At 36.7% G+C, this 18,428-nt stretch overlaps 2 protein-coding genes across 6 annotated transcripts in view; both read left to right on the forward strand.

The window, feature by feature from the left end:
- Window positions 1-16,080, forward strand: LOC103717774 (transcription factor TGA4-like). 5 transcript variants are annotated; one of them, XM_039134293.2, is made up of 10 exons: window positions 1-159; window positions 3,098-3,172; window positions 9,165-9,339; window positions 9,449-9,541; window positions 10,956-11,015; window positions 11,104-11,181; window positions 11,270-11,333; window positions 12,280-12,551; window positions 13,289-13,525; window positions 15,563-16,080. In XM_039134293.2, the coding sequence occupies exons 2-10, from the start codon at window positions 3,120-3,122 to the stop codon at window positions 15,713-15,715; spliced, it is 1,185 nt and encodes a 394-aa protein (XP_038990221.2). In that variant the 5' UTR covers window positions 1-159; window positions 3,098-3,119; the 3' UTR covers window positions 15,716-16,080. The 5 variants fall into 5 exon arrangements, with proteins under 5 accessions (XP_038990221.2, XP_088567673.1, XP_088567672.1 ...); XM_088711547.1 differs by having other exon boundaries at window positions 40-159; window positions 3,080-3,172; XM_088711546.1 differs by having other exon boundaries at window positions 43-159; window positions 1,292-3,172.
- LOC103717773 (protein RAE1-like) overlaps window positions 13,386-18,428 on the forward strand; it is a 20,478-nt gene continuing 15,435 nt past the window's right edge. Inside the window, exon 1 of the mRNA XM_088711549.2 lies at window positions 13,386-13,525. The gene's annotated coding sequence lies outside the window, so the exon portion shown is untranslated. The remainder of the gene's footprint in view (window positions 13,526-18,428) is intronic.

The following is an 18,428-nucleotide window of genomic DNA, read 5'->3' on the forward strand; positions in this document are numbered from 1 at the left end:
AACCCTCTTAGGCCTTATAAAGTTATCGACTTAATTAGTTTGGCATGCCTTGGTGCTTTCTTCCCCTCTCTCCTTAGTATCTCTTAAGTGGAGCTCTCTTCCTCTCCTCTCATGTCCGGTCAAATCTCCAGATCCAAATCAAGGCAGACAAATAGCACGGTAATAAACCTGGATTCTTTCTCTATTTTTATTTCTCTCTCTATTTATCTATTTATCTATCTATATATATATATATATATATATATGTATGTATGCATGTGTGTATTATATATTACAGGGAGGTTTTAACCCCACCACCTACCTTGTACCTAACAACTATTTTTTTGAGTATATACCCTTCTAAATATTGAAATTTATGTGAATATCATCCCAAAATTGATATTTACATGTACACTCTTATAAAACACTTATTTTGCATGTATATTCTTCTTCTTTTTTTTGCACATATATCCATACCATCTAACACCGTTAAGAAATTGATGGTTTAAAGTTGACATGATTGAAATTAGCAATTTCAATTTTAAACCACTAATTTCTTAAAGGCATCCGATGGCATGGGTACATATACAACAAAAAAAAAAAAAGAGAAAGAGAATACATACAAAATAAGTGTTTTTATAAAAGTATATATGCAAATATCAATTTTGGAAGAGTATTTACTCAAATTCTAATATTTAAGAGGATATTTGCATTAAAAATTCTAAATAAAAAGAATATAAAAATAAATCTTAGTATTTCGCATAATTTTAAACAAAACAAGAATTGAAGATATAGAACATAACAAACTAAATTTTCAACAAAAATAGAAGTATAACAAACAAAAATATTGTTCTTTAAGAAATAAAATGTCTCTTAAACTAAGAAAACTAATCAACTAAAAAAATAAAAAAAATAAGCCTCATGTCATATAACGTTTCATATGTTTGATTTTCCTGGTGAGTGGAGCGACCAGAGTAAAGGATGGAGATGGCATTTATGAAGAGTTATATATGTTCTAGTTGGGTTTGAGGCAGGTTCTACATTATCTGTACTTGTCCTAGATTTGCTGCATGTTGGATAAAACCCGCCACATTAGGATTGGGCAATATTAGGGACCTAAATTGCCACCCCTAGAGCATCTATAATATCTTTTAAACTAATATCTTTGAAACCGATCCATGAGGCATTCTCATTTACATTATAGCTTTTGAATAACAACTTTGGCTTTAACACATTGAAATAACAAGTTTAGAGAACTAAAATAAGCCCTGTTTTACCCAACATTCAGATAGTCTTTTTTTTTTTTTTGCAGGCTTTTAAAATTCATATGCAAATAATGGATTTCATTTTTCTTGAAGTAAAGAAGCTATAATGAGCAGATAAATCTCTCTCTCTCTCTCTCTCTCTCTCTCTCTCTCTCTCTCTCTCTCTCTCTTTAGGTCTGATAAGGAATTGATGGTTTATGTGATGGAAATGTTTGGAGATCATAGGAACTGATAATCAACACAAGAATTTTCGGGATGGGAAATGATGAAAGTACTATAAGGTACTTATTATAAGATGAAGGCTTAAACGGCAAGTCAATAACCTTACCTAAGTCACCACTTTACTGATTCATTTATGGAAGACAGCCGTGGTTGCTTCATTTTTAAGTGCATTCACTACTGTTTTCTTTTTTTTAAAAAAAAATTGTATTTATCAAGGCAAAAACAATGAAGCAAGCGCTGGACGATTCGACACAACAGCTTGGACTTGGAATGAAAGATAGAGGTTGGGATATCCTTGAGTTTTTAGAAATAGAAAATGTCATGCCCAGGCCCCGAACCCAACACCCGGGTCCGAAAAGCAACACGGTCGCACATCTTTAGGGTAAATCACGAGCTGATCGTGGTGTTTGTGACTAGATTTGTATAGATTTTGATCCTTAGCCTGGCAAGGACGTCAGAACTTAAACAAAAAGAGTATATGATGACCAGTGAAGGTGTATATCTAGTCCACATCGATTATTCACTAGATAGATCTTAGGTACTTATACAGGATTAAGAAATCTAAAAAATATCTTCTAACTAGCCTTTTTGGGTGAGGTCTTAGGTTGTTACAAATAATATCATAGCGGTTCCGGTTCATGATCTATGTGGATTAGAAGACTCTGTAGGACGAGTATATTTGAGCTCACCATGAGCTGATCATGGTGTTTGTGATTGGATTTGAATAGATTTGGATTCTTAGCCCAACGAGGATACCAAGATTTAAATAGGAGGAGTACGTGATAACTCATACAGGCGTGTGTTTAGTCTTATATTAGCTATTCGCTGGACAGTTCTTGGATAATTATGCAAGATCAAGAGATATATGTTTTTGGAAACATGCTCTGGGCCAAAAGTCGGGTTGGCCCAGTCAAGCGGACTGGGCCTTGACTGGGTCATCATAGCAACCTTCTATTGTTCCTCCGATAAGATACCACCTCACCCATGTTTATTATGTTTTTCGGCTAGATACATTGTATATCTAGAATACCAATGATCAATCTTTCAATTATTTACTTGGCTAGTAAGGGAGCCAGTTTAAGCATAAATTTTGTTGCTCTATACTTGTGTCCGTTGCTGCCACTGTGCAAACACAATCAAATTCCTTCTCAGTTACACTCAAAGTAATAAAAGCATTGGCAACAAATTATTTCTATTACTGCAGAAACGATCCCTTTCTCTTTCTCCTTTACCTCGTGCAGAATAATGATAGCCCTTCCAAGTAAGATGTGCCAAGATTATTTGCTTTATTGATTAATCTCCAGCTATATATATAGGCCACACATTTATTAGCATGTTTAACAATATTTTTTCTTGAATGCATGTTGATTCTCAAATAGAAAATGCCCAGATTATTTGCTTTATCTATTAATCACCAGCTATATATATATATATACACACCACGCATTTATCTAGCATGTTTAATAATATTTTTTCTTGAATGCATGTTGATTCTCAAATTCATCTTCAATAATCATGAAGCTACTTGTTCTCTTTGTTTCAGTATTTACAAGTAATGATAAATTAAGAAAACAAATCAAGAAATTAATCTCAATATCATATTCATATCATAGAGCATGTGATGGTCGCAGGGGTAGTCTTTGATCTGATATCATGGAGCTTTATCTTAATTATCTTGAAGACAACTTTCATCACCTCAAGACAAGGTAAGCATCTTTTCTCCTTTACAGAGCCGGATCTCTTTTGAATTATAATAATTTAAGGATAGCTTTGTTCCATCTTAATTATGTTTAATGTATATCAGATATTGCTTGTGATTTCGGAGAAATATTTTCAGATTTTTTTTTACTCAAATAAATATCATTCTTAAATTATCACCTTTAAACATCTCTTAGAAGAGAAATCAAAATAACTTGGGATAAATCCCATTAAAGTTTGTTGATGATTCACATTATGTGTTAAGATAATAGGAATCAGGTAGTCACTCCATCTCACATCAATATGCATGCATTTTTCAACTTCTTTTATGTAATAGTTGTTAGAGTTTAACATCACAAAACTCATGCACCTAACGAGAGATTTCATCAAGCCAAATCTTTTTCTGTCATATTTAGTCTATAAGAATCACCACAAATCAAATTGTTTTCTTTTTCGTTTCTTGATCACTATGCATCATAGATAACTTTTTTTTTCGTTATAATGACAAATGTTCAGATTGCACCACTATAATCATGCAAAATTTAACCTCATAACCAGGTCAAAATCTACCTTGAGAATCACAAAGGTGATGCATTAAACAAAAAGAGGTGCCTTTGTAACTTGCGTGGTAGCATATGCTATCACAAGAACTTGTTCCAAATACTCATATACTTACCTAAACCATGCATCAACTAAAGAGATATTCTCTCTCTCTCTCTCTAAACACAACACGAACCACAAGATCATTTGCCCTTTATGAGACGGGGTCCCACATGTACGTAAGGAAGGGCGAAGCATATCAATCACACGTGTGAATGTTACCTAGTGGTTGATGAAGCCAGCACTAACGACCATTAATCTCACCTTTTCTTAGCCACATCAAATCATCTCCGTCATCACCACGAAAAAGGCTGCACCGAGTTGGACGATGGCACGCAACGAAACCACTCCGACCTCTGTTCCAATAGTCTCCGCCCACCAATACGGGTCCCAGCTCGAATTGCGCCCGGCACCCACGCAAGTGGCACGAATCACCCCGTGAACCGGTTGGTGCACACGTGTTTGGCACTTAATGTCATTGATGACGTGTTCATTGACGTCACCATCACCCCACCTCCCAAGATAACATAGTTTAATCTTTATCATAATCCATCATGTCCGTTCTAATCGTGGAAGTCCACATCAATCACCCTACATCACAGAAAATATAAGCACGGGTGGTGAATAAAGCCTTTTATGTTCTAATTCGGGACTCGGCATGATTTATAATAGTCTGGAGTTCGAATTAGATTAGATTAGCCAATTCATGGAAACACTTACGAACCAAAGCATGTATTAACCTTAGATCAGTTTAATCGTGATGGTTGCTAGGTGGGACTCAAATGTATTAGGTCAATTAAGATCGAATATGTTGCTTAACTAGTTAAATTAGTTATTAACAAGTCATGCTAGATTAGGTTCTCTTACAGACTTAGTTTAAGTGAAAACAGAGCACCAATGCAACATTGTTACTTTCATTAGGTTATATACAAGCATCTCTTTATTAAAAAAAATAAAATATTAACTTTATACCAAATCATAAAAAATATCTATAAAAAAATAAAAATCAACACATGTAAGATGTTTTGCAAATAAAGATAATTTTTTGATACTAGCAAATAAGGATGATCTAACTAGATAATCTAATCTAGAGTAGCTTTAGTGGTGATGGAGGGAGCCACCCTTTGATTCGAGATATTTGAATATGATGGGTAATGGTATGGCCTTTCATGTCAAGCATATTTTTCGAGAGGCAAACGAAGCTGCGGACCGGGTAGCTTCATATATGGCCAGTCACTTTGCAGACATCCTATGGGTCGGAGAAGAAGAGTTGCCTAGAACACTCTGAAATTTGTTGTTTTCTGGCTTTATTAGGCATATAGATTTTTTGCATGGATATCCTTCTAAATATCGGATTTTGCATGAATACCCTTCCAAAATTAATATTTGCATGTATACCATCGTAAAACTCTGTTATTATACATATACCCTTAATACAACGGTTATTCTAACGATGTTAAGAAAAATCAAATTTATATTAATTAAAAATAAAATAAAATTTTAAAATTATATTATTATTCCTGTCTTCTTTCCTGCTATCGGGATCATGATCTATTTGCATATCTACCTATTAAGAGTATTTTAGTCATTTTAATTTGAAACCACTAATTTTTTAACATCATTAGATAGTATAGGTACATATGCAAAAACAAAAATTAAAAAAAAGGTAGAATAGTAAAACAATTGTTTTACGAGGTTATACATGTAAATATTAATTTTGAAAGTGTATTCATGTAAAATCTAATATTTAATAAAGTATTCATGTAAAAAAAATCTTAGACATATCCATACTAGTATTATATGAATTATTTATTTAAAAAAAAATATTAGAACTATTTTAGGCAGGGCCTAGATCTATGGCTATGAGTTTGCTTTTTCTATGTTATGTTGCTTCAAGTGATTGGATTCCTACCTCCAATCATCCATAAATTCGATAAGTCTCTGGAGCCAGCTAAGGGGATGAGAAATACAGCTGGAAATAGAAAGCCGAAAGCGACAGATACTATGTAACTAGCGGCCCGCATCTACGGCGTACAGCGTAGGTCAACATGTTTTGGAGGTAAGTTGACGATTGCGGTGACTAGACTCTGCCGCACCTTGAGCGACGATTGCCGACGTCACGTGCAGTGATGGCGGCTAACGTGCACCCACGCTTTTGTCGTCTTCTTCTTCTTCTTTTTTTTCCTTCTTTTTTCTGTCCTTTCCCGCGTTCGCTAGCGGAGACGTCACTGAGTTTAACCGTTGACGGTAGCGGCGGGGAAGAGTTTCAAAATATAAACTAATAGAGCAAATAAAATAATAGAGAAATAAACGAAAGACGAGACAGGGGAAAGAGAGTGGGGGAACTTGATTTCCGGAATTTCCACTTCGGCTTTGTAATTTTCGCGGCCTCTTCCTCTTATTTCTCTCTCGGAAGCGACCATCGGGGAGAAAGAAGGGAGACGATGGAATCCCCAGGGCTTCGGAGGCCAGGGTTTAAGGTTTGTTCGTTTTGCTTGCGGCGAGAGCTGTCCATGTGAACTCGAGGTTCGAATGCTTCCCTTCTCTTCCCGGATTTTTTTTTTTTTCAAAAAAATGAGTTGGCTGATGTGCGTCACTGTGTTTTCAGCTCATTAGGAATCTAAAAGTCTTTCATTTTATCACAGAAATGTTGTTTTCCCATTTTTATGATTTATCTGGGAATAAAAAAAAAAATTATATGGAGGGAGCCTTTCCTTTCTTCCCTGGATTTCGTTGGTTGGTATAGTGAATCTAATGATGTTTTATTTTAGTTTGGAGTTAAATTTGATGGAGGGGATCGGATTCTCTTTCTTGAGGTTTGGGCTTATAGTTAGTCAAGCGGAGATTCGTGTTGCCAGTAGATTGTTGTCCCTGTGCTTCTTTCTTTCCTCTTTCAGTCATGGAATTAATTAAAGCTGAGATCTTTGTGTTTGATAACTGCTATTCGCTTCAGAAAGCAATTGGATTCTTTGTCGTCAAGTCGTTGATTTGCCCTTCTGGAGCGACTATAGAAGGATGTACAAGGAACTAGCAGCTGAAATTGTCTAATCTCTTTTTCACACGTTGATTGTAGAGAAGGACCCGAGACAGTTGTACATCCGATGCGGTAGGTAAGTTTTCTGTAGTTTTATTGTGCTTGGCCGTGCTATGAGGAGTGTGGAGCTTTTTGAGAAGAAATTCTGGCATTCTGTAGAGATCTTTCTTATGCCAATATTTCAGGAAGAATGGCCAAATCTTCCAAAAAGAATCATTTCATTTGTTGCAGAAGAAGGAGATGAAAGTCACGCTTTTCGTGATTTTCTTTGCTCCAAGATGGATTTGGCGCTGCTGTCGTATGCTTGGTTTCGAGGGCAAAGAATGGAGAACTTATGGGTTATGCATGGTTAGTAGCTCATTAGCTGAAGTGGAGATGAAAACTCGGGCATGGGATGGACCTAATTTGGTTGATATGTTTTCATCTTTGTTGGGTTGTGCTTGAAATGATAGGACATCAGTTCTTGCTTCTTGAGGTTGGTTGATAGTTTAGAATGCACAACCAAAATATCTAACATGGTGAATTTTGTAAAAAGAAACAGGTGAGTGTTAGAAGCTGGCTAAAACTTTTTAAGGAAAATATTGGATAAAAGAGTAAGTGGAAAATCATCTATCAAGTTCAAATTTTGACAATAGAAGATGGTTTCTTCACATTCGGGAAAAAGGGTGAGCTAAAAAAGGATTTTCAAATCATAATTGAATTAGCTAAGATTAGAGCTCTTTGGGTTGAGAAAATTGTCCAACTGTCACAGCTGGGAGACAATAATGGCTGCAAGTAATTTTTTTGAAGGAATAATGGCTGCAAATATTTGAAGAAGTAAAATGCAGCTGCTATTTTTTATGCTGATGGAGTTGAGAGAGTCAAATGAGGCATAGGAAACAGGAGTTGATAATTTCTCCAAAAAGTGCTTTCAGGGGTAGTTTCTTCTCAACTTGCGTTACACTCTTCTATGCATCTTGTCATAAATTGGATTGAACTTTTTGAAGAGAATTCTGTGACAGTTTATGGATAAGCATCTTTTACAAATTAACAGTGTATTTCCAGGTTCGCCTAAATTGCATGTACTTTGTATTTGTAATTCCAATTTCCAGGACAAGAGTAGTAGAGCTGGCAGTTTTTGCATGAACTTGGACTTGAATTAAATAGGAAAATATCCCACACTGGTTGCCTAATATGAGTAGTCATTCCTTGATTGGGACTGTCATTGTTGCCCCTAACATTCATTGATCAATTTCGAGATTTTCTTTTTACTGGAAGACATCTTGCGGTGGACCCCAGAAGGAGTTTCGAATGGTTCTAACTAGTTGTTTCTTCTTTTTATGGATTATAATTGACCTTCCAATTGCATCACTAGCAGTGTCTGAGAATGAAAAAGTTCTCCCACTTGGTCTTCTGATGCCATGGCTACTTGTTTTATTATGATTTGAGCCGACATGCAACTAAGATTTCCCCTGATATCACTAGGAACTAGAAGTTGTAAAGGCATGAACAGCACCACATGATGGACTGAGGGAACATTATTAAATTCCTTTTCAGTGGTAGTGATAGCTTAGTCGACGGACATTACATTTTTAGTGCAAAAAGACATTCTATTGATAAGATAGCAATTTATGAATAAATCTTCTCTTTATCAATATATATACAATATAAAACAATTGCATGCTTCTAGAATGTCTCTGCACTCTGAAGACATCATGCTGGTAGACTCTCTTTGATTCGTTGTTTCCTTGTGTTAGTATGTATAGTTCTAATGTATTCATCATATGAAAATAAGGGGTCTATGGTTAAAGGTATGTGATCTTTATTTATTCTGTTGGACACATGAAATGGCCTTCAGATCTGCATTCTTACACATTTCCAATTGGACCTGGAACATACGTTAACACTATCAATTAAAGAAAAAAAAAATCATGATTTTGCTTCCATACTATTTTTTCTGAAGTGCATCTACTATCAAGGGAATATGGAAGCTTCCCATGATCTGTCCCTGGGATTTGTTTGTTACAGCTCATATTGAGACCAAAAGGGGAAATATGAAGAATGTGAAGTTGAAGAGTTTCTTTTGATTTGATCACCATGATGTATGAACTGAATCTCTTGGTTACATGCTCCCACAAATTGCAGCTCATATTGAACAACAAGAAATCTCTATTGCTTTCACGTAAATCTTTTAAATGGTTTGCGACTCTAGTAGCACGACTGAAATTTTTATATGAATGTACTCTCCTCTGACATCAGTATGTTATTGTTCCCTCTTTGTTATACTTTCTACTTCCTTAATTCCTTTTTGCATAGTTGTAGGCTTGTAGCTGTTCTCCATTGCAAGTAAAGTAATAATTTTTTTTTTTTCATTTTTCTTCTGTCAGTCCAAATAGTATGAGTTCTACATCAGCTCATTTTGCAACCTCTAGAACTAGAAGGATGGCTGTATATCGACCAAACCACCAAATTAGGATGTGGGGCAACTCCTTTAAAGCTGACAGCAGTCAAAATACAGGTGCATCTACAATTGTGGAAGCAGATACCAAACTGGACAATAGGGTGGGGATATGGTGAAGCAGCTTTTTTTGTTTTGTTAGTGTTATAGGTGATTGCACCATTCTTCTTCTGTTTGTCTCACATTCATAGTTATTTCATAATGCTTTTGTAGTTAGAAGATATTCCTCATGAGAGCCTAGGACCATCAAAAAGATATGATCAAGAGGCAAGATATGATCAAGAGGCAAACATGCCTGCGGATAAGGTAAATATTACGGACTTAATAAGGTTTATTTTTTCCCCTCTTTCAGAAGAAATATCTGGTTTAATTATGATCGTCTTCTGTGCACTTCTACCTAAAAGTCTACAATTTTTTTTTTGTTGATTTAAACATCTGGTGTTTTGAGAGAATCCCTTTATCTATAGCTGCCTTCTAATCATATCAAAGCGACATGCTCTGGCACAAGTTATATCTCATTAACCAAAGTTATTAGAGCAAAGATTATAGATTTTGACAGGCCTAATTACTACCTGAAAGTTGTTGCAATTGGGACATCCAAGGGGCATTGCGTGGATATTTAGAACAACTCTTGCTGTGATTCTTTGATCATTATTAGGAATTGTTAATTGTATAATGTTTTTATTTTATTTTATTTATTTTTGCAAATCAATTATATTCTAGTTATGTATTAGTTGCACATACATTTTATTGGGAACATATGTTGAAATGGGGAAATCATACATAGTACAAACCAATGTAAAGACACAAAAAGACCAATGCAGAAACTGGGATGATAAGTTCTACATACAGAAAGCACCAAATAGGCATAGATCTACTGTAATTAAATATGATTATTTGGATTTGTTTGCCAGTATACATGACATCAAACTTGTTTGACAAACTATGAAGCTACAGTTAGAGTGATTAAAAGGCACTTCAAGAACTAATTTAGCAGCAAACCACCAAGACTAGTATTGAGCTTGACAATTTATTGAAAAATGGGAAATAAGGGATGCATCCTTCCTTGGAGGCCTGTCATGGAGTACCAACACAAGGGAATTAATTTAGTGTGCACTGGGTTAAAAAGGCATTGATGATGGAAATTTTACATCAAAGATCAATAGGAGAGTACTGGCAAGTCTTATAAAACTTATGGAGAAGGTAAACTTTTAGTTGCAATAGATCTACACTAAAGCTTGAGTTAAATCCCTTTACATCTTTTATTTCACATATATAAACTAATTTTTGACATTAATTTGGAGTTAGGTCGGTTTTTGATATTAGGTACTTGATGCAATGGTGTTTGATGGGATTGCAACGGGGTTTGGTTGCTCAACAGGATTAATATTTAGAATAATGAAAGTGATGCAAGGTTTCTGGAAAGCAATTTAGTCAAAAACAATGGCTAAAAGAGTTAATTTTTTTTTAATTCTATCTTGGTCCCAAGATGACTAAAATTTGTTTCCATTCAACCTAATTTAATGAATTCATGTTCTTATTGAAAAAAATAATTGACAGTTCCATATTTAAATGATAAGCATATGTTGTGCTCCTCGAGTCTCAACCATTTGCTATATGTAGCATCTGAGGCAGTGAATACATATCTATATAGTCTTTGGCATGCAGAATGCTTTGATGAGATGGCAGTTCTAAAGGTCTACTAAATGACTATATGTAGGTAGTAAGACGTCTTGCGCAGAATCGAGAGGCTGCTAGGAAGAGTCGTCTAAGGAAGAAGGTATCTTTATAGTGCAGGAAAAGCTTCAAATTTGGTAAAGAATGAACAGGGATAGACTGCTATATTGATCCATTTGTGTCTTTCATAGGCTTATGTTCAGCAGCTAGAATCAAGTCGTCTAAAACTGGCCCAGCTAGAGCAGGAGCTTGAGCGGGCTAAACAGCAGGTACTTGGAGTACCAGTTCTTGTACAAACAAGTGTAACATCTTATATTTTCATTTGTCAGCTAATTGAGTGTTACTGCTGAGCTGCAGGGTGTGTACATAGGTCGACATTTAGGAGATGCAACTCTTGGATTAGCAGGAACTGTTAATTCAGGTAAAAAAGTCTTATCCATTTCATTTTGTCCTTTTTTTTGTTTATAATAGCCTTATTAACTTTGGATGAAGTAGTAACTATTATGTTATTGTTTTGTGATTGAAACCAATGCATTTAAAAGAACAACAGGCCCATTCTTCATGTCTGATTTAAGCATTAGTTGAGTCCAACTTTGTAAAATATCAGATTTAAACTACTCAAATCTTATTGTTCCTGGTTGTTGTTGATATCTTAAAATCCCAAATATGATGTTATTGTGAAACTATAAGGTTTAATACATAAAATTACTACACAATGGAAAATGGGTACTTATGCAAGGTGGGGAATTAAACATGGTCACTTAAAAGAATTTTATTCTTTATAAGGATATTGCTGGCTTAGAAGCATCTGTTTCAAGTACATGTGATCTCACTTTTCATTTACCAAACTAATATGCATGTCAGTTTATCCTTCCAAACTGAAAGCATCTGCTACAATGAACGGGAGGATTAATTCACCTTTTAACTAATTTCAATACGTAATACATAAAGGTCCAGTTTCAACTTTGACCCATATAACTCTGTATTTGCAATAGGTATCAGCATTATTGACATAGAAAACTTTGGAAGTAAAATACAGAATCTTTTGTTGTTTACCTTGTGCACATAGCATCTTTGTAAAGGAATTTTGAGTTCCCCCCTAAATGTTTTTATTTTTATTTTATTTTTTATTTTTTAATGAGAAGAGAGAGAGAGAGAGGCAGAGCCTAACCTGCTTTCATTCAGAAAATGAAAGATGCAGAATTTTCCCCCCTCTATGTAACTTGGCTAATAATAACTCAAGGACAAGTTTCGAATCTTAATGCTTTTAATGTTAGCCATGCTTATTCCAATTCTGTCGTCTGCTGAGTACTATCAAATACGAACAATCTAATATTAGCAACTTATGCTACCAATGCACCTTGCAGGTGTTGCTGCTTTTGAAATTCAATATGTGCATTGGGTTGAAGAACAGAATCGACAAACTTGTGAACTAAAAGCTGCTTTACAAGCAAATGTCTCTGATATAGAACTCCACATGCTTGTAGAGAGTGGAATGAGCCATTATGATAATCTTTTCCGTATAAAAGCAATTGCTGCAAACTCCGATGTCTTCTATCTAATGTCTGGCATGTGGAAAACAGATGTAGAACGGTTTTTCCTTTGGATCGGGGGATTTCGGCCTTCAGAACTTCTAAAGGTGACTTAATAAGTTGAGGACAATCGAAGACAATGCCAAGTTATTATTTCTAGAGGTTTCTTATTAATTTTGTAAATGGTTTATTCATCTCATGCACGTGTTTGGCATCTGATATATCTTCCAGTGGAAACTCTTCATTCCGCTACTTGTATTTTTTGCTTTTTGATAAAAAAAATGCTGCATTCTCTGTCTGTATTAGAAGACTCTTTCGAAATCATTGCTCGGAATTCATACCTTTATTGCTTCAGATGTTTTATTCTTCCCCATATGCTCTTTCATGGTTCTCCCCTGAGGTGTGAGTTAATCCACACTGTTTACCAGTTGTGTACTACTTTTTGAGTCTGGCCCAGTCAAAACATAGAAAAAAATGTTTTTGTGGAGAACATGCCAATTTTTTTTTGGTATATTTTATGGAGCCTTTCCTCCTCTCAAAACATAGAATAAAGTGTTTCACGGAGAACATGCCAATTTTTGTTGATATACTTTATGGAGCCTTGTGTGCAGCCTCATGCACTCTAACTGCATTATCCTTACTTCTAGTTTCCCTTCTCATGGTTTACAGGTCCTCACTCCACATTTAGAACCTCTGACTTTCTCTCCCTTTCTCAAAACAGAGAAAACTATTTGCGGAGAACATGCCAATTTTTGTTGATATATTTTATGGAGCCTTGGGTACAGCTCTGTGCACTCTAAGTGCATTACCCTTACTTTTTTTTTCCTTTCTTGTGGGCTTACAGCTTCTTGCCTCACAATTACACCCTCTAACGGAGCAACAACTTGTGGCTGTCCGTAACCTGCAACAATCTTCTCAGCAAGCTGAAGATGCTCTTTCCCAGGGACTGGATAGACTTCAACAAACTCTTGCGGAGACTCTAACATCTGATCCATTAGTTGCCTCAGGTGTTGCAGATTACATGGGACAAATGGCAAATGCAATGGGAAAGTTGGAGGCTCTTGTAGGCTTTGCGAACCAGGTCAGTACTTTTCCACTCACTATAGGCAATTGCATGTTTTCCCTGTTTAATTGATGGCTCTTTCTTACATTTCTCCTCTATTATCTCCTTTATATTATAAATTGTCGTAAACTGACATTCAGAGGTCTTTGAGCAACCTGTCTTTTGCATTCTTGATAGTTTTGTTGGCTAAAAAGAAGATTTTGTAGGTGTGGAAATCTCTGGCAAAGTTCTACAAGCATGCTAGCAATGCCTTAATATCCCTTCTGGAACTGGATGCTCCAGTAACTCATTCACCCATGCGAAACTATTGAAAAAGATAATCTTATCATTCCTATATTACCTAAATGATATAATTTTTTTATCAATTTTCTGGGGAAAGCTCCCTTGCATTTCTTTGAAGTTCTCAATAGTCATTGGTGCGATTGCTTCTGCTTTGTTGCACCAAAGGATCCCAATAGGGCTGGATATGGCTAGTATCAGTTAGAGGGATCTAAAGTTCTAACTGAGGCTCACACATACTTGTTTTGGAAGTGTTTTACTGTGATAAAAAAAATATGTGGCAGAACCTGGAGTTTTCAGGAACCTTTTGTGCACACTGCTTACCATCTGAACCAATTCCTTTGTCCAACAATGTAGCGGCTTTTTCGGTGTCCGAGTCCCTTTGATACTGATGGGGTGGAAAGGAATCAAGTAAACCTTCGGTAATCTGTCGGCCAATAAAAATGATCACCTTTAAGTTGGTTATTGTGGTATTTAATTATTGAGAACTTGAGCACCTTTTGGTGGTGTTTTGTTTTAAGCTAATGGCCATAACGGAGAACATCTTTATGACCAAGCACAATAACTTTTTCTCTTATTTTCAGTAAAGTGCTATATAAATGTCTTTCTAATCGCTGTATGACCTCCACATGTGTTTGTTTCAGGCCCGATCTACGAACTTTGAAAGTTGAAATTACATGTCCAGGTCTTACCTGATCAGGGTGTCTTATGGTTATTGTTAACACTAAATCTTGTTGCTTTTATTAGTTATCTATTGCTTTAATCTCAGCTACTGCAACCTTTAAGCTTTTCTTGGAATACTTTAGATTAGAGTATGCAATATCTGTTGCATTAAGACAAATTTTTTAATTCAACTTTGCATAACCTGATCATGGTAAGGCCCTAGTGTTACAGTAGTATTTTGGCTTGCCCGGCATAATTTTCAGAATGCTAGGTTTACTAAACATAGGAGCGGCAAAACACCCAACTAGACTGGACCCTGTTTGGTTATGCTTTTTTTCAGCTTGGGTTGGGTTTATGTCAAATTTCGTATGCAAATTATAAATGCGTCAGGTGCAGTTTAGGGTTTTTGACTTGATTTGGGCCATGAGGGTGGAGTTCTTTGGATAGGGTTGGTTCAGGTGTGGTCAGGTTTGGTCTTTTAAAGTTGGCCTGAAGCTTGTCCTTATATTCCTAGTTCTCCTCCGAAAGACTGAACTAGAATAGGGAATCCTATATCCTTACCAAGTAGATATTGACAAAAAGGATCCTAATAAATTTCAGGCAAGTCAGGTTGGGTTAGGATGGGTAGGGTTGGTTTGTGATGAGGTGGGTTGGATTGGTTGGTGCAGGGTATGCTGAATTCTTGCTGTCTGTCTGTGTCCAAGGAATTGCCCTGTGAGCAGTTTTGAGTTGAGGAATCCCAACCAATGTCGGGTCGGGTCTGCTATGACCCAAATCGGGATCGAATTGCCCCTGTGCGCAGGTTCAGGCTGAGGAATCCCAACAATTTCAGGTCAGATATGAGTCAAATTGGCAAATGATATTTTTCTAAATTGATCCAACCAGAACCTTGCTTGACCCAATCAACTGCCACTCCTCGCTTTATTGTTTCTCAAGAGTTCTAGCTGATAAAACCTGTTTTCTTATATCTATGTTACTTACCTGCTCAGCTATAAGAGTTTTAGTTCGATCATATACTCTGTACAGTTAGAATGCTCCTATGAGTGATGTATAGAGGGGCTGAGCATGATGTTATGATGATGCCACTTATCTTGATGTGTGTTAATTAAAAAGGCAGACAACCTTCGGCAGCAAGCCCTGCAGCAAATGTACAAGATCCTCACTACCCGCCAGGCGGCACAAGGCCTCCTTGCCTTAGGTGATTACTTCCAGCGACTTCGCGCTCTGAGTTCTCTTTGGGATGCCCGTCCTCGTGAACCAGCTTAGTAATTTTTGGAACAAACACTTTGTAGCTCAACAATCTGATGCGAAACTGTGACCTACCATCTAGCAAAGGAAATACAGCGGCAGCAAAATGGCCATTAACACTGTCTGTCTGCATTATATATGTTATGTTGGCTGCTAAAACTAGAAACAAGGACCTTGAAAGGGTGGAGTTGTGTGTATATTCTTTGAAGCTCCATGAGTGCAGGCATGCCTGAGGTGCCTCTTGAAGCTTTTTTAGGTGATGTATGTTGTATGGGTGGTGTTATATAACTGTTCATTTTGATGTAAGAACAGCAGCCAGTTTAATATGCTCCAGTGATCTGATGAATTCTACATTGAGAAGACTGAGTGTGTTGTTTTGCAAAGATTTTCGAGTTCCAAAGTGAAGCTGCGTATCGATATTTAAAATTTTAGTAATTTTGTGTTTGCTGGGTATTTGCAAATACTCCAAATAAGCAGAACATCGGTCAGTGCATGCTAGTAAATTTTATGCTTGGCATGAAATAAGTTGAGCTTGCTTATGATTTAAACCTGTAAGAGAACCTGTAGGAATATTACAGTAGCAATGACTAAGAGGCTGGCCTACCTTTTGATAGAGTTGGGCAACGGGCCGTGCCGGGCCGGCCCGGCCCAGGCCCCCCGGGCCCAAATTCTAAGCGGGTCGTGCCTGGCACGTCCCGCTTATGAAGCGGGCCGTGCCTAGCACGGCCCGTGAGGCACGGAAGGCCAGCCCGGCCCGGCCCCCGGCCCCTCTATTGGTGGGCCGGGCCGGGCACGGCACGGCACGGCACGGGCCGTGCCAGGCACGGCCCGTAACGGGCGCAAACGGGCCGTGCCAGGCACGGCCCGCAACGTCTCCAGACGGGCCGTGCCTGGCACGGCCCGTAACGGCTCCAGACGGGCCGTGCCTGGCACGGCCCGTCTGGAGAGGGGGAGGGAAAATAGCCGTTTCCAACGGCTATTTTCGGGAAAAAGTCGATTTTACCCCTCCCAACAGTCCAATAACGGCTGAATGGAGGGGTATTTTGGGAAAAAAAATTTTTGGGCTTCTATAAATAGCCCATTCCTCCCTCATTCTCACCACACCAAACCTCTCATTCTCTCCTTCTCTACTGCTATTATTTCTCTCCTCTAAAGTGCTCTTCTAGCAATTTAATTTTTAGTTTGTTCAAGTGCTACACAAGAGGAGGTTCCTGTTGAGAAGAGAAGGTCGCTTCTGTTGAGAGCACAAAAGGAAGCTCGGAATCTCGGCTCTGCCTCTGCCTTCCGACCCTCTACTCAATTCCTCCTTGCGGTTAGTTTTTATTTTTTGAATTAATCATAGATATGTCATCTTTTGAGGAAAGTCAGTTTGGCATTCCTGTTTCTGAGGGAGAAGAAACTAATCCCCAACCCCCTGTTCCTAGTTCCTCTAGAACTGGTGAACCGAGTGAAGGTCAAACCTCTTCTCGTAAGAGGACTAGTACTGTATGAAATGAATTTGATAGAGTTATGGTTGAGGGAGTCTGGAAAGCTAAATGTAAAAAATGTGCCAAACTTTATAGTTGTAGTAGTAGTGGGGGAACAGGGCATTTAAAAAGACATCAAGAGAGTCATAGGATGCATGATTCTCATGCTCAAACTCAAAGTAGCCTTAATATACAAGGGGGATTACTTGTAGGTAATTTTGCATATAATCATGAAAATCAAAGAAAAGCACTTGTAAAATGGATAGTTAAGGATGGATTACCTTTTAGTTTATGTGAATCTTTTAATTTTGAAGAATATGTTCAATTAAACCTACAACCTGCTTACAAAAGAACTAGTAGGCGTACATTTAGAAGAGTAGCTATGACCAATTTTTTAGCAATGAAACAAAATTTAATTGAAACACTTTCTACTTTAAATGTAAAAATTTCATTAACTTCTGATATTTGGTCAGCATCTGTAGGTAGTAATTGTTTTATTGCCATTACTGCTCATTATATTGATAATGATTGGCAATTAAATAAACGTATTCTTGCTTTTCGTGCTTTTGATTTTCCACATTCTGGGCAACAAATTTCAAATATAATTTATCAAACTGCATGTTCATATAATATTAATGATAAAATTATGTCTATTACTTTTGATAATGCATCTAATAATAATTCTGCTGTTGTATTATTAAAAGACTCATTGCATCCCATATTAGATGGAAATTTACTGCATATTAGGTGTGCATGTCATATCTTAAATCTTTCTGTTCAAGCTGGCATGGGCATGATTCAAGATGTGATTTCAAAAATTAGAAATGCAGTTTCTTTTATTCATGCTTCTAGATCAAGACTTCAAGAATTTAAGGAATTATGCATAAATCATGGTAAACGTTTTAAAAAATTTAAACTTGATGTAATTACTCGTTGGAACTCCACATATAGCATGATACATGATGCATACCCATATAAAAATTTATTAAGTGCATATATTAATGATCGTGGATTAGGATTTACATTGACTGAAACTGATTGGAATAAAGAAAAAATTTTGGAAGATTTTTTGCTTAGTTTTAATAATGCTACCAATGTTCTTTCTGGTATTTATTACCCTACTTCATGTTCATTTTTACAACAAGCATATATAATTAGTCAAAAATTTGCAGAACATAGATATGATGATGTTTTAATGCCTATTATTCACCTAATGGAATCTAAATGGAATGAGTATTGGGACAGGATATGTCCTATGCATAACT

Source organism: Phoenix dactylifera, chromosome 15 (assembly GCF_051530095.1).
Source record: "Phoenix dactylifera cultivar Ajwa chromosome 15, Ajwa_hap1_PhDact_Kaust_v1.1, whole genome shotgun sequence".
Classification (NCBI taxonomy): domain Eukaryota; kingdom Viridiplantae; phylum Streptophyta; class Magnoliopsida; order Arecales; family Arecaceae; genus Phoenix; species Phoenix dactylifera.

Coding starts and splice junctions, on each gene's coding strand:
- LOC103717774 (XM_039134293.2), top strand. CDS start 3,120: ATGGAGCTTTATCTTAATTATCTTGAAGACAACTTTCATCACCTCAAG. Junction 9,542..10,955: donor CAAACATGCCTGCGGATAAG/GTAAATATTACG, acceptor GACTATATGTAG/GTAGTAAGACGTCTTGCGCA. Junction 11,016..11,103: donor AGAGTCGTCTAAGGAAGAAG/GTATCTTTATAG, acceptor TGTCTTTCATAG/GCTTATGTTCAGCAGCTAGA.